Genomic DNA, 17,468 nt, shown 5'->3' with positions numbered 1-17,468 from the left:
AGGTATTGGAACGCATTAAATGAAGTTTAATGCGTTCCAATACCTTTCCCCTACCCGTTTAGCGATGATTCCGTATAGCGAGGGTTAATCCGGAACGGATTAACCTCGCTATACGGGGCACCACTGTATTTGTTTGTTTGGCTTTTATACTGCCTATCTAGATGAATCTACTCTGGGCAGTTTACAGTCCAAAAAAGGCAATAAAGTTAAAATCATCAATAAAAAGACTAAAACAAGCCAAAAACGAGAGGAAAAAAATAAGTAGTGGCAGGAGGGAAGGCCTGCTTAAAGAGCCAGGTCTTCAGTTTTAAAAACTCCCAGCGAGGGAACCAGGCAGATGGGGATTTCTCCAAACTGGAGACCAGAGCAGGACTATGATCTTGATTTAGCTACATATTTCTACAAGTTTTGTTTGGGAGACATATCGTCCTGGATAGGAAGGATGGAGATGGTGATCAATGGGAGAAATCAGGTTGACTTCAAGTTGCAGTTTTGTGCATACTTAACGGGAAGGAAGACCACCGAGTTTGCTAGATTTTCCAAGGCACATAGGACTGTACTGCAAATCTATATACAGTGGTGCCTCACACAACGATGTTAATTGGTTCCAAAAAAATCAATGTTGTGTGAAACATCGTTCTGTGAAACACCATTTCCCATAGGAATGCATTGAAAACCGGTTAATCCGTTCCAATTGGAATGGATTGCCGTCTTTAAGTGAAAAATCCCATAGGAAACATCGTTGAGTGAAACAATGTTTCCTCCATTGGAATGTATTGAAGCCGACTCAATACATTTCAATGGCTTTGCGAAGTCCTTTTTCGCTCCTGTAAAAGTGCCTTACAATGTTTGGAACAGGTTTTAAATGCTTGCAATCGTTAGCCCACCTCCTGATCCCTATGCAGACTTAATTTGGTGTTGTTCTGAGTCTTCGTTAATTTTTGGTGATTTTTTGTTTTCCCTATTTAAATGCATTGAACTGTCCATTCAATTGATTTAAATGGGGAAAATAAAAAAATCACCAAAAATTAATGAAGAGAACAAAACCAAATTAAGTTTGCACATGTTTCACAAGGTGCACTATGGAATCCAAGCATTTAAAACGGGTTTCAAACATTTTAAGACACTTTTAAATGAGCAAAAAGGGACATCGTTAAGTGAAATTCCCCCATAGAGAACATCGTTAAACGATGGGGAAAATTCCTCAAAAAAACCCATCACTGTGTGAATTCATCGTTGTATGAAGCAATCATTGTGCGAGGCACCACTGTACAGTGGTGCCTCACTAGACAGGTAACCCGCATGACAGTTTTTTCACTAGACATTGACTTTTTGCGATCGCTATAGTGATTTGCAAAACAGTAATTCCTATGGAGGAATTTCGCTGGACAATGTTTGGTCCCTGCTTCGTAAACCTGCTTTGCAAATTAAATAAATAAATAAATAAATGCATAAACTGATTTTCGCTTAGACGACGATTTTGACAGCTCCCTCCGCGCTTGCAAAACGGGTTTTCGGGACCTAAGCTTCGCAAGACAGCGATTTAAACAGCTGATTGGCGGTTCGCAAAGCGGCTTTCCTATGGCCGATCTTCGCTAGACAACGACGATTCTTTCCCATTGGAATGCATTAAACAGGTTTCAATGCATTCCAATGGGGAAATGCTTTCCGCTAGACAATGATTTCGCTAAATGGCGATTTCAGTGGAACGGATTATCATCGTCTAGCAAGGCACCACTGTATTTTGATTGTTTTATAGTATTTGCCAGTTTTGAAACCAGTAAAATACTTGAGTTGCAGAGGAGTAAGTAAACAGGAAGGATGAGGGATTATTCCTATGTAATGTATTCCTGAGATGGCTTTATTGACAGAGCAGGCCTGTGCAAACAAGCAAATAGGAGTTTTGTTAGCTGTTCAGAATTGAAAGTGTTGTGCTGTAAACAGTACTTTCTTGCAAATCAACCACTACTCTTCTTATCTCTTTTTCCCTTTTTGAAAATGGTTTCCGCAGAGGGTTCCGGCAGAGCGCTCTGCTTCTGCAGAGGTGCTCGACAGTTTGCTGGGCCTTCCAGGATTTCTTCCAGCCAGAGGAGTGGATTCTACATTTTGCAGCCATACCACCAGGCCCCTCCATGACTTTGATATTGAATGTAGGGGCCGGATGCTGCTTCCCCCTCATTCATCCACGCCAAAACATTTGTCAAGTAAAAGAAATGCACACCTTGGTGCCACCATGCCTGTATCTCCCAGAACTAGCATTTCCTTACAACTGTCAGAAGACGGCGACTTTAAGCAGCAGGAAATGGTAAGGTCCAAGAGCTTTTCAACAGTGGCAGCTCATCCACTGTCAGAAACATCTGTTCCCTGGAATTTGCACAGTCGCTTTGGCCTTAAAGGGAGCTCCATGGTAGGCACAGCCAAGCGAACCCCTCTGGATAGCTGTTCACTGGTGGAACGGATAAGAAAGATGTCCTCCTTCCAAGCTGACTACTGGGCATGTGCGATACCTGACTGCTTACCGCCATCACCAGACCGTCAGTCCCCCCACTGGGATCCTAATAAAGAATATGAAGACTTGCTTGACTACACCTACCCTTTAAGGCCAAAACACAAGCTGGCCAAAAAACCCAACGATTCCACTGTCCATGATTCTGGGGTTGACCTCGATAGCCTCTCTGTTTCCCCTGAGAGTAGCTTGAAGTTTTTGACTGTGCAGGACCAAGAACAACAAACTGCCGGGATTCAGAGTACGGAGAGGTGTTCCATTCCTTCACTGAAAAAGCTAGAATGTCCCTCTCCAGTTTCTCGCTACAGACTTTCACCTGTTGGGAAAGTTTCTTTCATGGATGGAGATCCTTCCGCTGGTGAAACTGGCACCTCTGGCATGATGACACATGGTCTGTCTCCTAGGTGCCTTAGCCCTGATCCCTCTGGGACGATTAGCCTTGATGGAAGGGACTGGAACTCAAGGGGACATGAGTATCTTACAGAAAGAGATGCTACTAGTAACACCTTCATACGCTCCACACGGATGCTGCCGCTACAAACCGATTGTTCCGGGGGGGAAGAGTATCTCTCTTTACCACCCAGGCTCAAAGAATTGGAGGCACTGGCTCAGCAGCTGACGGATCTGTCACTGAGCCTAACCCAACCTGAACATCAGCATATACAAGATGATTTTCCATCCCTCAGTGTGAAGAGAGAGCAGCGCCTGCCGAAGGTTTACGGGGATTATGCCAGTGACAAGAGCCAGTGGGAACTATACTGTGATTCTTGCCATACCTCTAGCTTTCGTGAACATGCAGAAGAAAACGTTTTGAACAAAGAAGGCTGCAAGGACCAGGACAGCATGCCGAGAGAGTCTGCTAGCCATCTCACAGTGAGGTGCCTAGAATTCCCTGAGAGTGCCATCTATCACGTCAGTAAAGAAAAGGACAATCACAGGGACTCCCTTGCACAGAGGATTAAGGTAAGGTTTTTTAAAAAATCACATTTAAAACTAAACAGCTTTCCACACATGCCTGCTGGGTAGTTTGGAAGCAATCTAAGCTCCAGTAATTTCCAGTGCACATATTTACATTGAACTAATCTCTGGTTTGCTGGTTTGTTTAAAATATTTTTAACTCACCTTTCTCCTTAAAAAGGAACCAAGGTGGCTTACAACTATTAAAACATAGTATTCAAGTTAGTAACAATGAGTATACAATAGTGTGGCAACCCCAGACCTACTGGAGTATCCCACCCTATAGTTATGCTGCCACCAACCATTCCCTGTAAGGAGTCACACAGACCAGGAATGGATTTAATAAACAAAAGAACAAGGTTTATTGAAATAACAAACAGGGTAAATAAAAGAATCAGGTAAATAGGATAATGTAACGTGGCATAGTCCCAATCACACACATACAACAGCTTGGTTCCCACAGAACACTTTAAGGTAACGCACAGACCCTGAACCTATCAGTTCTGGCTACCTAAATAGAAACCTGAACCTATCAGGTATGTACTAACTGACAAACAGTTGTACCCAGTCTGACACACAGACTCCAACTCTTCTTCTCCACACAAGCTCCAAATATATATACAGTACAGCTCCTCCCCCCTGATGTCCCGCCTTCCACTCCCCATAGGATGGAACTTTCCCTCCAAACCCATGACAGACAGGTACCATCAGTGCTGTATGTGACACCTCCCCTCTTTATAAGTTGTTTTGCGGGGGAAAAGCTAAAGTGCTTTTCTCCAAAAAAAAAAAAAAAAAAAAAAAATCAAAACACAACAACAGTTATACATTATAACACAATCCCATAACCCATACTTTAAACATTAATATTTGCAATACATTAAGTTACCTTTATTAATACAAACCAAGCCTGTTCAATAAACAGGTACATTTAACTTTTGGTCACCAAAATATACATAGTCCATGATTTCTTCGCCGTCTTCACTCGTCGGGTCTTCTTGACAAGGCGTCAGCAACACAGTTCATTGACCCTCTGACCACCTTCACTTAGAAGTCAAAATCTTGCAGGTTTAAAGCCCACCTCATAAGTTTACTATTATGGGTTTTCATTGTCTTTAACCACTGCAGTGGTGAGTGGTCAGTGCACAGAACAAAATGTCTTCCCCAGATGTAAGGTTTGGCCTTCTGAATCGCGTATACTATGGCCAGGCACTCCTTTTCCACGGTTGCCAAATGTCTCTCACCTTTCTGGAGTTTCCTACTCAGGTAGGACACTGGATGCTGGTTACCATTTTCATCCTCCTGGCAAAGAACTGCTCCTACCCCGCTGTTAGACGCATCGGTGTAGATGAACTCCCGGTCGAAGTCGGGAGCACGCAGCACTGGATAATGGACGAGCGCCTCCTTCAACCTCCGGAACGCCTCCTCACAGTCGCTGGTCCACGGGATGCGGTCATCAGTCTTCTTCCGCGTCAGATCGGTCAGCGGAGTCGCCATCTCGCTAAACCTCGGGATGAACTTTCTGTAGTAGCCCACCAACCCAAGAAATGATTTGACTTTTTTCTTGGTGTTGGGTCTGGGCCAATCACGAACGGCTTCTATCTTGGCCTCTAGGGGTTTGATCACTCCTCCCCCTACTATGTGACCCAAGTATTTTATTTCTGGGCTACCCAGCTGACACTTGCTTGCCTTTACTGTTAGCCCTGCTGCACTTAACCTCTGCAGCACTATCTCCAGGTGTTTCAGGTGATCTTCCCAGGTATTGCTGAAGATCCCTATATCGTCAATGTAGGCCACAGTAAAGTCACTGAGCCCTGCTAAGGTCTGGTCCATCAGCCTTTGGAATGTGGCTGGTGCATTTCTGAGACCAAAACTAAGGACTCTAAACTCATATAGACCGAAAGGGCTGCAAAATGCGGTCTTTTCCTGATCCCTGGGATCAATCCTTAATTGCCAGTAACCCTTTACTAGGTCCAACGATGAAATGAACCGACAACCCCCTATGGTTTCAATCAGGTTGTCTAGCCTGGGCATTGGGTCGGCATCAGGAGTGGTTACGCGGTTTAATTTCCAGTAATCTACACAAAATCTAATGCTCCCATCAGGCTTGTCCACCAGGACTATCGGAGAGGACCAAGGACTAGAAGAGGGGACGATTATGTTCTCCCTAAGCATCTCGTCCAGCTCCTTCCGCACCTTGTCCCTATAGGGTCCCGTCACTCGGTATGGGGATACTGCTTGCGGGGTTGCATCCCCTGTGTGGATCCGATGCATCACTCCCTTCACTATCCCCGGCTTATTCGAAAAAACCTTATGATATTTAGTGAGCAGCACTTTTAGTTCTTGCTGCTGGTCTTGGGTGAGTGCAGGACTGATCTTCACCTCATCTGGGTTGTATTTCACTTCCCCTCTACCCTCCCAGAAGGGTAATTCAGCTTCCTCACTCTCAGCTGCTTTTATGGCAAATAAAACCCTCTGTTCCCCTCTGTAGTAGGGTTTCAGGGCATTCACATGTACCACCCTCCGTGCTTGGTGTTCCTCCTGTTAAGGTAGTTCAGGTCCGACATCTTGGAAATGACCCTATATGGTCCTGCCCATTTGAGCTGCAGTTTGTTCTCTTTGCAGGGCCTAAGCCAAAGCACTTCCTCCCCTGGGTTAAAGTGCCTCTCCCTGGCTTTCTGGTCATACCAGGTTTTCTGCCTGACCTTCTGAGCTTGCAGGTTTTCTGCTGCTAGCTCTAGGTTTCTCTTCAGGTCATTCATTAAAGTGTCTATGTACGTCACAACATCTTGTGGGTCATCCTGGGTGATCTGCTCCCAATTTTGTTTGATTAAATCAAGTGGACCTTTTACTTTTCTCCCAAACAAAAGTTCAAACGGACTGAACCCGGTACTGGCTTGTGGCACTGATCGATAAGCAAACAAAAGGGATTGCAGCTTCTGGTCCCAATTGTTTGGATTCTCTGCCAAGTAAGCCCTAATCATGCGCATCAGAGTCCCATTGAACTTCTCCGTTAACCCATTACTTTTGGGGTGATAGGCAGTGGTTTCCTTGTGTTTAATTCCACAGATTTGCCATAACCGTTTCATGAGCTTTGATGTAAACGAGGTGCCCAAATCTGTGATTATTTCTGAGGCAAATCCCATCCTGGACATATACCCCACCAAGGCATCTGCCACTGTGTTAGTTTCAATGTTAGTCAAGGGTATGGCTTCGGGGTACCTCGTGGCATGGTCCACAATGGTGAGAATGAACCGGTTCCCCCTCTTTGTGGCCTTGGGCAAAGGTCCCACAATATCCACTCCTATGCATTTGAACGGGGTGTCAATCACAGGCAAAGGGCACAACTTCGCTTTGGTCCTGTCACGGTTATTCCCCTGCCTCTGACACACATCACATTGTTTACAGAACTCCTTGATCTGTTTCCCTATTTCAGGCCAGTAAAATTTTTGTGTGATTCTCTGCTGTGTTTTGTTCACCCCTAAGTGCGCAGCAAACATGTCAGAGTGCCCCCTTTGTAAGATCATGGGGCGATACTTTTCAGGTACCACTAGCTGACTTCTGATCCCATCTCCCCCTTTTGAGATATTCATCAGGGTCTCTCTATATAAAATTCCCTTTTTCTCGCGAAATCTCGCTGGGGTTTCAGGTGTTAGCTGGGTGTCTGTCACCTTTTCAAAACACTTTCGGAGAGTGGCGTCTGCCTTTTGCTCTTGGCCAAATTTGCTGTCCGTGGCTAAGGTTTCTGCCACGGCTTCGGGACTACCCTCATCTGCTTCAACCTCGGGCTCTTCAGTACCCCCCTGAACTGTCCCCGTGGTAGCTTGTGAGCGTGTAATCACTAGCACCCGTTTCACATGTTCAGCCAGGTCATTTCCCACGAGCACGGCTGCTGGCAGAGTCGATGAAATCGCTAGCCGCCAAACTCCCCTCCAGCCTTGAAAGCTCACAGGTACCTCAGCTACTGGCAGTGAGATCACCTGCCCCTCAATCCCTGCCACCTTCAGGCTCTCATTTGGGATTATATACTTCCTAGGAATAATGTCTGGATGGCACAGGGTCACCTGGGAACAAGTATCCCTTAGCCCCCTATACTGATGGTCAAGTATTCCTACGTCCACCCCTGCGGTCTCAAACAATTGCGAATCTGTCCTCACTAGTAAGCAGCGCTTGACCTCCACAAGAGGACCATTTTCCTCAGCCTGATCAGCAGATGTAACTGGTTCAGAGTGAGTCGCCATGGCAACAGGCTCCCTCAGTGGCAAGGAGCTTTGCTCTGTCTGGACACAGAACACAGCTTTTGGCTTGGTTCCACTCAAATCATGAGGCAAATTTCCCTTTAGCTGCTTTAATTTCTCACACTCTGAGATTAGATGGCCCTTTCCTTGACAGAAATAACATTTTCTGCTGTACTTGGAGTCTTTCTCATCTGGTTTTGGTTTTCCCTCCAAAATCTGAGGTCTTGGTGGTTTCATGTCTGAGGGCTTCCGTTCAACATGGGCCCCTCCCCCTTGCTGGTTTTTCCCTGGTCCCTGAGAGTACCTGCTGTAGGTTTCTTTGGGCTTACCCACAGATTTCCCCTCAGCACCTAAGGGCTTCCTTATTTGGGAAATAAAATCTGCGATCTCTGCCGCTTCTGTCACCGATTTAGGTTTCCTCTCCCTCACATGGAACTTTAGTTCCCCATGCAGGACTGAATAAAACTGTTCCAGCGCTATCAGGTCTTTGAGCTGCTGGAAGGTCTCTGTCCCCTCCTGAGACAGCCATTTCTCTAGCAACCTCACCAGTTGGGCCCCCACTTGGGTAAAAGTCTGCTCTGGTTTTTTTGTGAGTGACCTGAATCTTTGCCTCAGCTGTTCAGCATTTATCCCATGCTGGGCAAACACCAGTTTTTTAAACTCAGCGAAGTCCTTCAGCAGTTCCACTGGCATCTCTGCATAGACTTCTGCCAGGCTGCCACTGATTAAAGATCGCATGATGGTCATCTTCTCAGTTTCCCTTACTGAGAAGTCCACAAACGCTCTTTCCACGAGGGAAAAGAACACCTCAGGGCAATCTCCCTTGTGGTACACAGGGAATTTCTTCAGGTCAGTTTTAGACAGGCTGCCTTCCCCATTCCCTGGGTTCCCCTCATTATTATTGTTATTCCTATTTCTACTCATTATTTCCATCTTCTTCAGCTCAAACGCCATTTTTTCTATCTCCAACTGTCTCTGTTTCTCTTCCCTTTCAAACGCCATTCTTTCTCTCTCTAATCTTTCTTCTTTTTCCATTACTAATTGTTTCATCCTAAATTCATGCTGTTGGGCTAGGAGCATTTTTCTGAGTTCTGAGGTCAGTTCTCCCGTGCTCTCATCCTGCACTGAGCCAAATTCCTCCTCAGAACCTTGGTCTCCCTGTGGTTCTCTCACTTCCCCCATTTCTGCCATTTGGCTTCTAGTCAAGGGCATAATCCCCCCAGAACAGGCTGCCTTCAAAAGTCACGCCTCAAAATAAAACGACGACTTTTTTCCTTTTGCCTCAGAAACAGCCTTCTATAGACTGCTGCTGTCCCTCCAGCACCAACTTGCAACTGTTGCCAGACAGAATTCACCCCCTCTGCTAGGCCTCTCAGCAGACAGGCTAGATCACTGTTACTTCACGCAGCTTTGCCTCAGCCCTTTCCCGCCAAAACAGGTTGCCTCAGAGCTCCCTAATCTAGTCCCCCCAATCTGAGTTTGCACGTTCTTCCACTAGCCTACCTCCCCGTGAGGTAAGCCTAGAAGATTACCTACACGCCCTCAGATCTTCCCTGACTAGACCCCCCTTGCTCTGGGCACACTTGCCAAGGCTTTGCTGGACAACTGGACCAGTCGTATCCCACACGCTGGACACCAATCAATGTGGCAACCCCAGACCTACTGGAGTATCCCACCCTATAGTTATGCTGCCACCAACCATTCCCTGTAAGGAGTCACACAGACCAGGAATGGATTTAATAAACAAAAGAACAAGGTTTATTGAAATAACAAACAGGGTAAATAAAAGAATCAGGTAAATAGGATAATGTAACGTGGCATAGTCCCAATCACACACATACAACAGCTTGGTTCCCACATAAGGTAACGCACAGACCCTGAACCTATCAGTTCTGGCTACCTAAATAGAAACCTGAACCTATCAGGTATGTACTAACTGACAAACAGTTGTACCCAGTCTGACACACAGACTCCAACTCTTCTTCTCCACACAAGCTCCACATATATATACAGTACAGCTCCTCCCCCCTGATGTCCCGCCTTCCACTCCCCATAGGATGGAACTTTCCCTCCAAACCCATGACAGACAGGTACCATCAGTGCTGTATGTGACAAATAGTAAAAGGAGTAATGAATACAACACCAAAAAACATACGCAACACCAAAATTAAAGTAAGATAAAAAAATCCATTTAAAAAATACCCCTTAGCAGCCATTCACTCAGGGAAAGCTTGCCTGAAGAGAAAGGTCTTTGCCTGCTTGTGGAAGGGCAGTAAAGATGGGGCCAGCCTGGCCTCCAGTGGGAGGGAGTTCCAGTGTCTGGGAGCAGCGACAGAGAAGACTCCCGTATCCCCGACCAAATTCTCTTTTGAAGGTGGTGGAATGGAGAGGAAGGCCTCCCATGATCTTAGCAGTCAAGCAGGCTCATAAAGGGAGATGCAGTTCATGAGATAGCTTAGACTCGAGCCATTTAGGACTTTATAGGTTACCATCACTTTGAATTCTGCCTGGAAACAGATCAGCAGGCAGGGCAGCTGCAGTAACAGGGTTGTTATATGTTCCCTATAACCGGCCCCAGTGAACAATCTGGCTGCTGCATTTTGGACCCACTGATGTTTCCACTTCGGTAGGTTTTATTCCCAGGTAAATAAATGGGTAAGGGATGGCAATCTTTGTGACTTTCGAAGGGCTGATCTCAGATGTTACGCTTGGGTTGAGCTGTACAGAATATAAGAGAATATAGGTAAGATATCCACCCACTATAATTTGACATGCGTGGGGTTCCTCAGTCTTGAGTTGACACACAGAAACTCACATTCCAGTTCAAATATTACAACAGCTGCAGGGAATGTGCTTTGCTTTGGTGTTTCTTTGAACTGAAAAAAAGAAAACAGACAGTAGCAATTATAGGCTGTTCATCATCCAGCTGTGTCAATTGGAATATGACGATGCTCACCTCAAACAATGGTTATTTCACTACATATCTTGTGAAGGGCAAGTGTATTTTATTTTATGCAGATTTTTATGTCATTCTCAAGAGTCACACAAGAATTCTGATCTTGCTAAATGTATTCCCCACCTTGCATTTAAAAATTTTTTAAAAATTGTAATTAAGTACATCAAATCCTTAAGAGTTGCAGTCACCTCTCTCTCTTGCTGCTTTTAGGTAGACTGTGAAGAGGCATATTTTCAATTTCTCCTTTTCAATTGTTTTTGTGATGGTGATGATTTTAATATTATTCAAAATAAAACCAAACTTTTAAATGAAGTTTTGTTAGCTGCCTTAACCACTTTTTATATTTCTCAATGGAAAGACAGGATCAAAATGTAATAATGAGTAAATAAAATAAATGTTGTCTTTTCTTATGGAGCTGATGGATGCTTTTGTTCTGATTTGTCCAAGTAGATATTTTGTGGACAGTTAGAAGAGCTCATTCATCGGCTGCACAAAATAGCAGAAGTTACGGGCAACTGGATTCCTCCCAAGCCAGATATTGAAAGTGTTAAGACATCATTGCAAAATTACTTGGTAATTATCTCTGTTTCCTCTTCCTTTACACATTTGAGTTGCAGGTTGAATAGCTTCTCAGTTAAAACAGCATCGACATCCTTTTTCGATAATGTTAGAGGCAACAAGCTGGGTACTTTTTGCCACTTCTTATCCTTGAGCTTTTGTGGGAGGGAATAGCTGGCTGTGTGCTGTGTTGTGCCCACCTCTGCCCTGCCTGCTTAGGCATCCTGTGTGATCCTTTCCATGTTCTTACATGGCTGCATTGTGTTATACTGGAGGAATGTAGCTCAAGTGTACAGAAGTGCTGAACAGATAGTTCTGAGAAATGGTAAAAGCTCCGTCCCCCAGCCAGTACCTGTCCTGCCTGTTGTCTCAGGTGAATTCATCTTGCCAGTTCACCTCATGCACATCAGTGGGTACATTACAGAGACTATCCCAGATCAGCCTTGTTAACTTGCAGATTCCCGGAATTCCCCAGCCAGGATGGCCAGTGTCAGTGCTGGCTGGGGGATTCTGGGAGTTGCAATCCAACACAATACTTTCCTAAGATCTGTCTGGAATGTGTAGATTCAGACGTGTTTATCTTCTCAAGATAGTGCGGCGTGCACTTGATGTAGAAACTGGGGGGCTTTAAACCATTCTGCATCTTCTTTCTCTGGCAGACAAAGCTGGTCTTCTCAAACACAAGAGTATTTTCTCTGCATGGATTGCCTGAGAAAAGCAAGTTCTCTCAAAACCAGAGCAAATACGGGAATGCTGTTACTCTGTATGTGAAACAATATCAGCAAACTTGATTGTGAAAATGAACCTTCATTACTCCATACAGGATCTGGCTGAGGGGTTCATCATTTGCGCAGTTCATTAGATTGCATGATTGGAACCAAATCTAAGAATTCCTGATCCTTTAAATCAGGAATGGGGCCCTGTTGAATCGCGACTGCCACGATCCCTTGCCCCAAGAACTGTGCTATAATTGTGCATGCTAAGAAACCACATCAAATACCCTTTGTTACAGGAGTTTAAAAAGGATTTAGCTGGTCATCAGGCATTGACTGAATGTGTATTACAAGATGGTGACAGGCTCCTCAAACACATGGCATCAGATTCACCAGGTAAGAGGGACTACTGTGTGCTGGAACTACTAGCAAAATGTGATGTTGGACGGAAGCAGAGCTTGCAAGTGTCTTTTTTGGGGGGGGGGGGGACAACACCTCCCAGAATTCCTTGCCTTTGTGGCCATGCTGTTTGGGAGCTTCTGGGAATTGTATTCCAAAGAACTTTTTCCAACCTCTGGAAGCTACATGTAAATGTTAAGATATTTAAGAGACCTGTGAGTATTTTTGTGAAATTTGGGGCTTCTAGCTTCCTTGCTATTGAAAACACAGCAGTAATAGTACTGATTTACACAGGGGAGAGCTATAGGTTGAATCTCTCCATGACTACTCAGAAATAAGTCTGTTGAATTTAGTAGGACTTACTCTGTATCAGTGCATGTAAAATTCTAGCTTTGAGCATGTATTTAATGCTGTCACTGAAACCAGTCAGAATTGAACTTTAACGAAAACATGCCTGGTGGTGCCATTTTTTTCTGCTTGAAAGCCCTCCCCCCCTCAAAAAAGGCCAAAGGATATGAATTGGGTGTGTTTTATATACCTCTTAGTTTTCCAAATTCAGCTTCTCATTTTAAAGGCTGACTTTAAATTTTAACAATTTTGAACAGGGAAAGAATGTGAGAGGTCTTGTCCTCTATAGTTTGTAGTACAGTGATGCCCCGCAAGACAAATGCCTCGCACAACGAAAAACTCGCAAGACAAAAGCGGTTTGCGATTTTTTTGGTGACTCGCAAGACAAATTTTTCTATGGCCCTGCTTCACAAGATGATTTTTTTTTTGCATTGTTTAAGTTAAATTTCAATGCATTCCTATGGGAAACCGCACTTCGCAAGATGAAATTTTTGCAATACAAAACGATTCGCGGAACTAATTATTTTCATCTTGCAAGGCATCACTGTACATTCATTCGCAGGTCACCTGCTGCAGACCGGGAGTAGTTAGTTAATTAATTGATGATATTTAATTCCCACCTTTCCTCTGAAGACCTCTAGATTTTTCTCTCTCTGCTCCCTCAATTTTATTCTTAGAAAATAGCTGAGAGATGAATTATGTTGCAAGAGAGTGACTGCCTGCCAAGGTGGCACAACAGGCATCATGGCCAAGTGGGAGATGGAACCTGAGTCTTCCAGTCTTAGCTGCCAACACAGAGATGGCCAGCATCCACATTGCCCTCCCTGAAGCCATCAAGGGCTCCATCTTATCTCAGCAGTAGTTGCAAACCGTTCTTGGCAAAAACAAGGCGCATACTGTACGGAAGATGTGCCTTATTTTTAAGCAGAATCGCCCTTTGGGGAGGTTGCTTGTGACCTTAGCAAATTCAGAGATGGGGGAAGAGTTCCTGGTGTGACTGCAGGCAAGCCATCACCCTTCCTTGCTCTAGCCACTAAGGTGTGCTGAATATTACTGGTGCCTGGACAACTTATGCAGCACCTAAAGTGGAAGTTTTCCCATTTGTGAATCACATGCCATCTTTGAGCTCACTGTAGCTGTATCTAGCCTCTAATATGGACATATAATTTTGGAGCTACCCACAAGATATTGCTGTACAGCCTGAGAAAGATGAGTTATCATCAAAAGCTTGCTTTATTTTTTATTTTCTTAATGGTCCGATAAAGCTGTCACTTGTTCCTGCATTTGTATTATTTTGAGGACTATACAGCCCTGTCCTGATATTTTCTAGTCTCTGAAGGGTTCTGCTTTAATTGTCATAAAAAATAACCTTTCAAAGACAGGAGGGCCTGGTGTGCTTTTGTCCATAGGGTCACAAAGAGTCAGACACGACTTAACAACTAAACAACAACAAACAACACAGTTTGGCTATTTGCATGCCCAAAGGTTTAAGATAGGAGGCAGAGTGCTTGTCCAAGGCTAACTATTGCATGAATGAGTACAGATCTGCCTCCGTGTTCGGGAAGTCAGATTTTAAGTAGTGCTTTTTGGTAATCACTGTCACATCCACTTGTTTAAAGAAAGCGGCCTTCATTCTGGAACAGTTTTTTCCGTTCCAGGCATATACAGCAATCCAACCCTACTCCCACATAAGATTACTTGAGGGAGTTAGCCACTTGTCTAGTCAGGCCAGACCTGGTTACTCCTGTAATATTTGTTTCTTGCAGCTTAGCTTTAGAAAGGCGTGTTCTCCAGAAGACTTTCAAACCTGTCAGAATCCTGCTGCTTGACTTGTTGTAATCCCATTTTTCACAATAACATTTGCTTCAGTTTTACAGAGCACTCTTGGTTTGATTGCAAAACAGTCCAATGAGCTTGAAAACGATGCTGGACGTCTGCATGAGTCCATTGTTGCTGCTATGGATGCTCTTGGTGCTACTTTGATGAAGAACCATGATGCTCAACAAGTAGCTGCCCCTGCAAAATCTTCCAAGTGAGTAAATCAGAGGGAAAGAGTGCTGGTGTGGGTACATGTTGTATAATGCTTTTTGTTTCAAGTTAATTAGGAGTGTTGAGACTCCAGTAGTCCATTTGCGGGGTAGTGAAGAGGAGGAATCCATACAAAGAGCAGATATGCCCCTAGAAGAACTGAGGAACTGTGTGCTTCTGAGCAATGCAACTTGGAACAAGGATCTTCACCTGCCTCACCCCAACTTTCTTCATTTCAGAAGACTAATAATGCAGGCTGGGTGGAGATTTTGCTCTTGTGAAAGAATGCGGTGACTGAAACTCCTGCAGAACTACTGCAAATCACTACTAGTAGATCCTGATCTGCCTGTTGCTCACCCCTTTATTGAAAGCAACTTGACCTTTTATAGAATCATAGAATGATGAAGTTGGAAGGGGCCTATAAGGCCATCGAGTTCAACCCCCTGCTTAGTGCAGATATACAAATCAAAGGGTATCTGCCAGGTGGTTGTCTAAAATTCTCTTGAATGCCTCCAATATTGGAACATTCACCACCTCTCGAGGTAATTGATTCCATTGTTGTACTGCTCTAACAGCTAAGAAGTTTTTCCTGATATTCAAACAAAATCAGTAGTTTCCTAAGGCTAAATGGCTTTGCTGGGTTTTTGGATGGAAAATTGCCTGGCAACCTTATATATACTGTTTTGAGTTACATAATAAAGTAAGAAAGACAGGATACAAATGCAGTGTTTTATTATTATTTTAATCCAGGTAATACCCATAGTTGATGTGGACTTCTGCAACTCATCTTTAACTGAACAAAGTAACTTCTTGAGTAAGAAAATTGATGTAGAATAAAGAAATGGTTTTCAGAGGAGAGAATGGCTCTGAAGAACTTTCCCTTCAAAAATGTGATTTGTTGAAATGTCACAAAACATGATTTGCAAGTTCAGCAACTGGCTTCCTCTCTGACGCTTGATGGAAAGCAGTGAGAATACAACCTTTGCTGATGTTGGAGCAATGGATGGCTTAACAATCAGTTGTCTCTAATAGCTGGGTATTTGTTGGTTTAATACGACTTACTTTATATTTCATCAAGTAGACAGCTTGTGATTCTTCAGTGTTTTCCCCCTTTTCGTACTTTGGTTCCATTTTAAAAGAATCGTGTAAAGTATTAACATTTCTATTGAAGACTGCATTTTGAATAAAAGTATTTTAATTGTTGCATGAGTTAGCAGATTCTTAGAACATGCATTTGGAATATTTATTTATTTGATATCATTTATAGGCTGCCTTTCTCCCAGTGAGGGGACTTGAGTACACCTGAACATTTTTATGTTGCCTTAATGCTCCTTGAACAGCTTTGGACCATGTAACCCAGCTTTCCTGAGCCTAAGGCTGTCCATATGTCCTGGACTAGCATTGTCCTTAACCAGCATGACTGACTATAATTGAATAAATTTTGAAGGTGCGAAGCCAGAGGAAAAGGAGGTACCCTACTACTACTTAAAGTAGCAGCAGGGTGACGTTTCTCTTCCGCAAACTACTGAAAAGAGTCTATAAAATTTATTTAGAAAGTCCTGTTTAAAGGCTATCCTCTAAAGCTTTGAGAACTTCTTGGGGAAAGGTAATTTGTCTTATGTTTATATTGACTAATCTGAGGCAGTTCTTTAAATCTGGCCGAACCTTGAGCTCCAGTGCCGTTATTTTGCTTCACTGTAGCAATGATGAAAAGCGGAGAAACAACTGGTCCACATAACAAAATAGTTTCTTCTAACCAACAGAGTGAAGGTGTGTTTTAAACCATGGCATGTCTAGAAAAGACAAGGTTATAAATCAGCATGAAACTGACTTGTTTCACCATGGACTGGTAAAAAAAGAACCATAAATTATACTATTTTAGATATAACAAATCAGTAAAAAATGAAAGCAAATACTCCTCATGGTTGCACTGGAGGGAGAGAATCTGGGGGATGGTGGGCTCCCAAGATTCATTCCTGAAAGTTACACTGTGGCTTAAGGTTTCTTAAAATATCTAAAACACTTTAAATACACCCAAAAGGTTTGAGTAACTGGATGTTTCAAATAAGGAGCTAGATAAAGAGAAGCTACAAGTAAGCTACATATTTTTCTTATAAGAGGCCTGCAGATGACATGCCACTGCCCAGGTCTGTTCTTCCTCCCTCTTTTTGGTGTTGGGATTGGCCATTTCAGGGACCTCCTATAAATTCTCTAAATCATGGGTCAACATATTTAAGCCTATAGAGATAATAAAACATTTCATGGGGAACGGTGTAAAATAGTCAATTGCATTCCTGGAGGCCATGGATTTCAGACCTCTCTCTCTATATATATATAGAGAGTGAACATATAGCAATCCATATGTTTTTCCTTTCAGACATACATATAAAATGGGCTTTGGAAGGGGCAGATTTTCAAGGTCCTTGAGTGTGGTGGAAGTAGGCCACACCCTGTCTGAAAGGAAAAACATATGGATTGCTATATGTTCACTTGGCTATAATGCCAAGTCCCAGTGGATTCTAACATTCTCGAAGATTTGATCTTTTTTCCTCCCAGCAACTTGGCCAGGTAAATGAACCATCCAACTTGGCTGTTTAACCAAAATTATAAGAGAAGCTAGGGAATTATTCAGTCATGTTAATAGCCCTCTTGTTTGCTTACTGCCATAGTGTACTTCAAGTCATGTGCTTTCAGTTACTTGTAAGCTCAGTACACAGGTGATTTCCAAGAATTGCAAACTCATTATTTATCAACCAGTGTTGTCATAG

At 43.5% G+C, this 17,468-nt stretch overlaps 1 protein-coding gene across 1 annotated transcript in view; it reads left to right on the top strand.

The window, feature by feature from the left end:
- The window catches only part of CEP68 (centrosomal protein 68), a 30,328-nt gene extending 14,422 nt beyond the window's left edge, over nt 1-15,906 (top strand). The window contains exons 3-7 of the mRNA XM_073003647.2: nt 2,012-3,469; nt 11,105-11,227; nt 12,225-12,321; nt 14,542-14,704; nt 15,451-15,906. Of these exons, the coding sequence (XP_072859748.2) occupies nt 2,012-3,469; nt 11,105-11,227; nt 12,225-12,321; nt 14,542-14,704; nt 15,451-15,454 (1,845 nt within the window). The 3' untranslated portion in view covers nt 15,455-15,906. The remainder of the gene's footprint in view (nt 1-2,011; nt 3,470-11,104; nt 11,228-12,224; nt 12,322-14,541; nt 14,705-15,450) is intronic.
- Nucleotides 15,907-17,468: the final 1,562 nt, after the last annotated feature.

Source organism: Pogona vitticeps, chromosome 1 (genome assembly GCF_051106095.1).
Source record: "Pogona vitticeps strain Pit_001003342236 chromosome 1, PviZW2.1, whole genome shotgun sequence".
Taxonomy (NCBI): domain Eukaryota; kingdom Metazoa; phylum Chordata; class Lepidosauria; order Squamata; family Agamidae; genus Pogona; species Pogona vitticeps.
Note: the sequence above shows the minus strand (reverse complement) of the source record. Positions and strands in the feature narration are given on the sequence as shown.